Here is a 2,422-nt window from a genome sequence, read left to right on the forward strand (position 1 = left end):
CAGCCCTGCGTGGCGCTGACGCCCCTCAGCCAATCAGAGCGCGTCTCTCTGATGACTCATCAGTTGCCAGGCAGACCCGCAGCGCCGACTGCCCCGTGCTGGACTCGGCCTCCCAGTGCCGCGCGCTTCATTCCCAGACCCTCCCAGTGATACCATCGGCGCTCCCAGTTTCCCCACAGTCACTCTAAGGCCCTTTCAATCCTTCCCAGTCCCTCTCAGTCCATTCCCAGTCCACTCAGCCCATTCCCAGACCTCCACCCTCTGTCCCAGTGCCTTCCCAGTGCCTCCCAACCACCTCCCCTCTCTCTTAGTGCCCCCCCAGTCCCTTCCAGTTCATTCCCAGTCCCTCCCAGGGCCCCCACAGTCCCAACCAGTGCAAATCCAGTCCCTCACAGTGTCCCCATAGTCCTTCTCAATCCCTCCTAATCCCTCTCAGTCCATTCCCTGTCCACTCCTAACCCTTCTCAGGTCACTCTCAGACCTCCACCCTCTCTCCCAATGCCTGTGGCCCCCAATCCACTCCCCTGTCTCTCAGTGCCCCCCCAGTCCCTCCCACTCCATTCCCAGTCCCTCTCAATGCCACACGAAACCTCACCGCTCTCTCCCAGTGCCCCCCAGCGTGTCCATCTCGCTGGTGCCCTTGAGCTCCCAGCCCGGCCCCGGCCGCCTGCTGTGCTCCGGGATGGATTTCTACCCTGCGCAGGTGCAGCTCAGGTGGTTCCAGGGCTGGCCGGAGCTCTTGGGGCACGTGGTGGCCACCGACATCGTCCCCAACGGGGACTGGACCCACCAGCTCCTGGTGCTGCTGGAAACTGCCCCAGCGTGGGGTCAGCTCCAGCTGCCGGGTGGAGCACGACAGCCTGGAGCAGCCCCTGAGCCAGCACTGGGGTACGGCCCAGCCCCACAGCTCCAGGGGGAGCGGGGCAGGCACTGGGGGCACTGGGAAGGGGTTTGAAGGATGTTGGGGAGGGTGAGATGGAGTTCCAGGGGTGCTGATGGACACTGGGAGGGAGTTTGGGGGTTCTGGGTGTAACTGGGAGGGATTTGAGTGAGCCTGGAGGGGCTGGAAGATCAGGGGTGGAAAAGTAGGGGTTGGAATGAGGTTGGTTGTGCTGGGAAGAGACTGGGACAGGTCTTGGTGAGTCCTGGTGGGGCTGGGAAGGGACTGGGAAAGGGTCTGTGGGTCCTGGGGCGGTGGGGGACAGCTGGGAGGGACAGGAGGGACTTTGGCGGGTGCTGGAGAGGCTGGGAAGGGATGAGGAGAGGATTTCAGGAGGTCCTGGGTGGGCTGGGGGTGACTAGGAAAGTGCTTGGAGGATTTTGGGGTGTCTGTGAGAGGATTTTGGGGGTCCTGACCATTGCAGAACCCCCACAGATGGCGCTGGACACCGCCCACAGCAAGATGCCGACAGGGATCGGGGGCTTCGTGTTGGGCTTCGTCTTCCTGGCGCTGGGGGTCGGCTTTTCACTGCGCTTCACAGATCACTGGAATCAGATTTCTGTGTTTTAGTATGAGAAATTCTCAGCTGTGCCGAGCTATAATGAAATGAGGAGGCTGAAATCCAAACTGTGCTTTCTGAGCTATTGTGTGTGGTTTCTGTGTGGTGTCACGTTTCAGAGCATCGGACCAGTCATTTGTGCACAGCCAGCTATAAACTGAAATAGTTGCAAATATCACTTGTATAATTGTGTTTATTCGATGTGTGCATTTCTGTCCAGTGCCAAATATCACCGCAGCCCCTCCCCGTGGCCTCGGGCCCGGCCGGGACCCCCCGCTCCGTCCCCGCGCTGATTTTGGGGGGGTCGTGTGTCCCCCCCAGCCCCGCTGTCACTCTGCCTCCACCCAGCTGCTCCCAGTGCTCCCAATAAAGCTTCCCAGCTCACCCTGGTCCCGTTTATTGGGGGGCACTGGGGATGGACTTGGGGGGGCTGAGATTGGGGGGGTTTTGGGGTTTTAAGAGTTTTCCTAGTTTTTTTCTGTTAAAGGAATTTCCCCCCATACTGTTGCTAGGAGGACAAATTGCTGGCTACTTCAGGAAAACAAAGAGCTGCCCATTGGGGGTGGGGTTCATCTGGTTGCTCTTTCGTTTCACCTGGGTGTGTGGGCAGTTCAGTCCCTAACAAGGGAGAGGGAAGCTGGTTTTCGTCAGCTGCTTTTTCCTCCCTGCTGGAGAAGCCCCGGGATCCCAAGCCCACCTTCCCTGCTGCGCTCGGAGCTGGGCCGTGGCCGCTCTGCCCCACCGTTGCTTCGAGCCTTTGCTGCATTGTAGCCCTGCTCGCCCTGCCTGCCCCAACCTCTGGGGGGTTCTCCCTTTGGATACACCTTGTCTGCCACCCAGGATTTATGCTCATCCCTGCCGCTCCAGCCTGCTGTTCCCGAGGGTCTGGCCGGACACCGGGATCGGCTGCGCAGTGGGTTCTG

General features: G+C 60.3%; 1 protein-coding gene across 1 annotated transcript in view; it reads left to right on the forward strand.

The window, feature by feature from the left end:
* Positions 1–1,510, forward strand: part of LOC103617180 (class II histocompatibility antigen, B-L beta chain-like) — a gene marked incomplete at its 5' end in the record, with an annotated part of 2,148 nt that extends 638 nt beyond the window's left edge. The window contains 3 exon segments of the mRNA XM_008635441.2: positions 609–813; positions 815–888; positions 1,365–1,510. Coding sequence (XP_008633663.2) covers positions 609–813; positions 815–888; positions 1,365–1,510 — 425 coding nt within the window.
* Between the last annotated feature and the right edge of the window lie 912 nt (positions 1,511–2,422).

Source organism: Corvus brachyrhynchos, unplaced genomic scaffold (assembly GCF_000691975.1).
Source record: "Corvus brachyrhynchos isolate BGI_N302 unplaced genomic scaffold, ASM69197v1 scaffold336, whole genome shotgun sequence".
Taxonomy (NCBI): Eukaryota; Metazoa; Chordata; class Aves; order Passeriformes; family Corvidae; genus Corvus; species Corvus brachyrhynchos.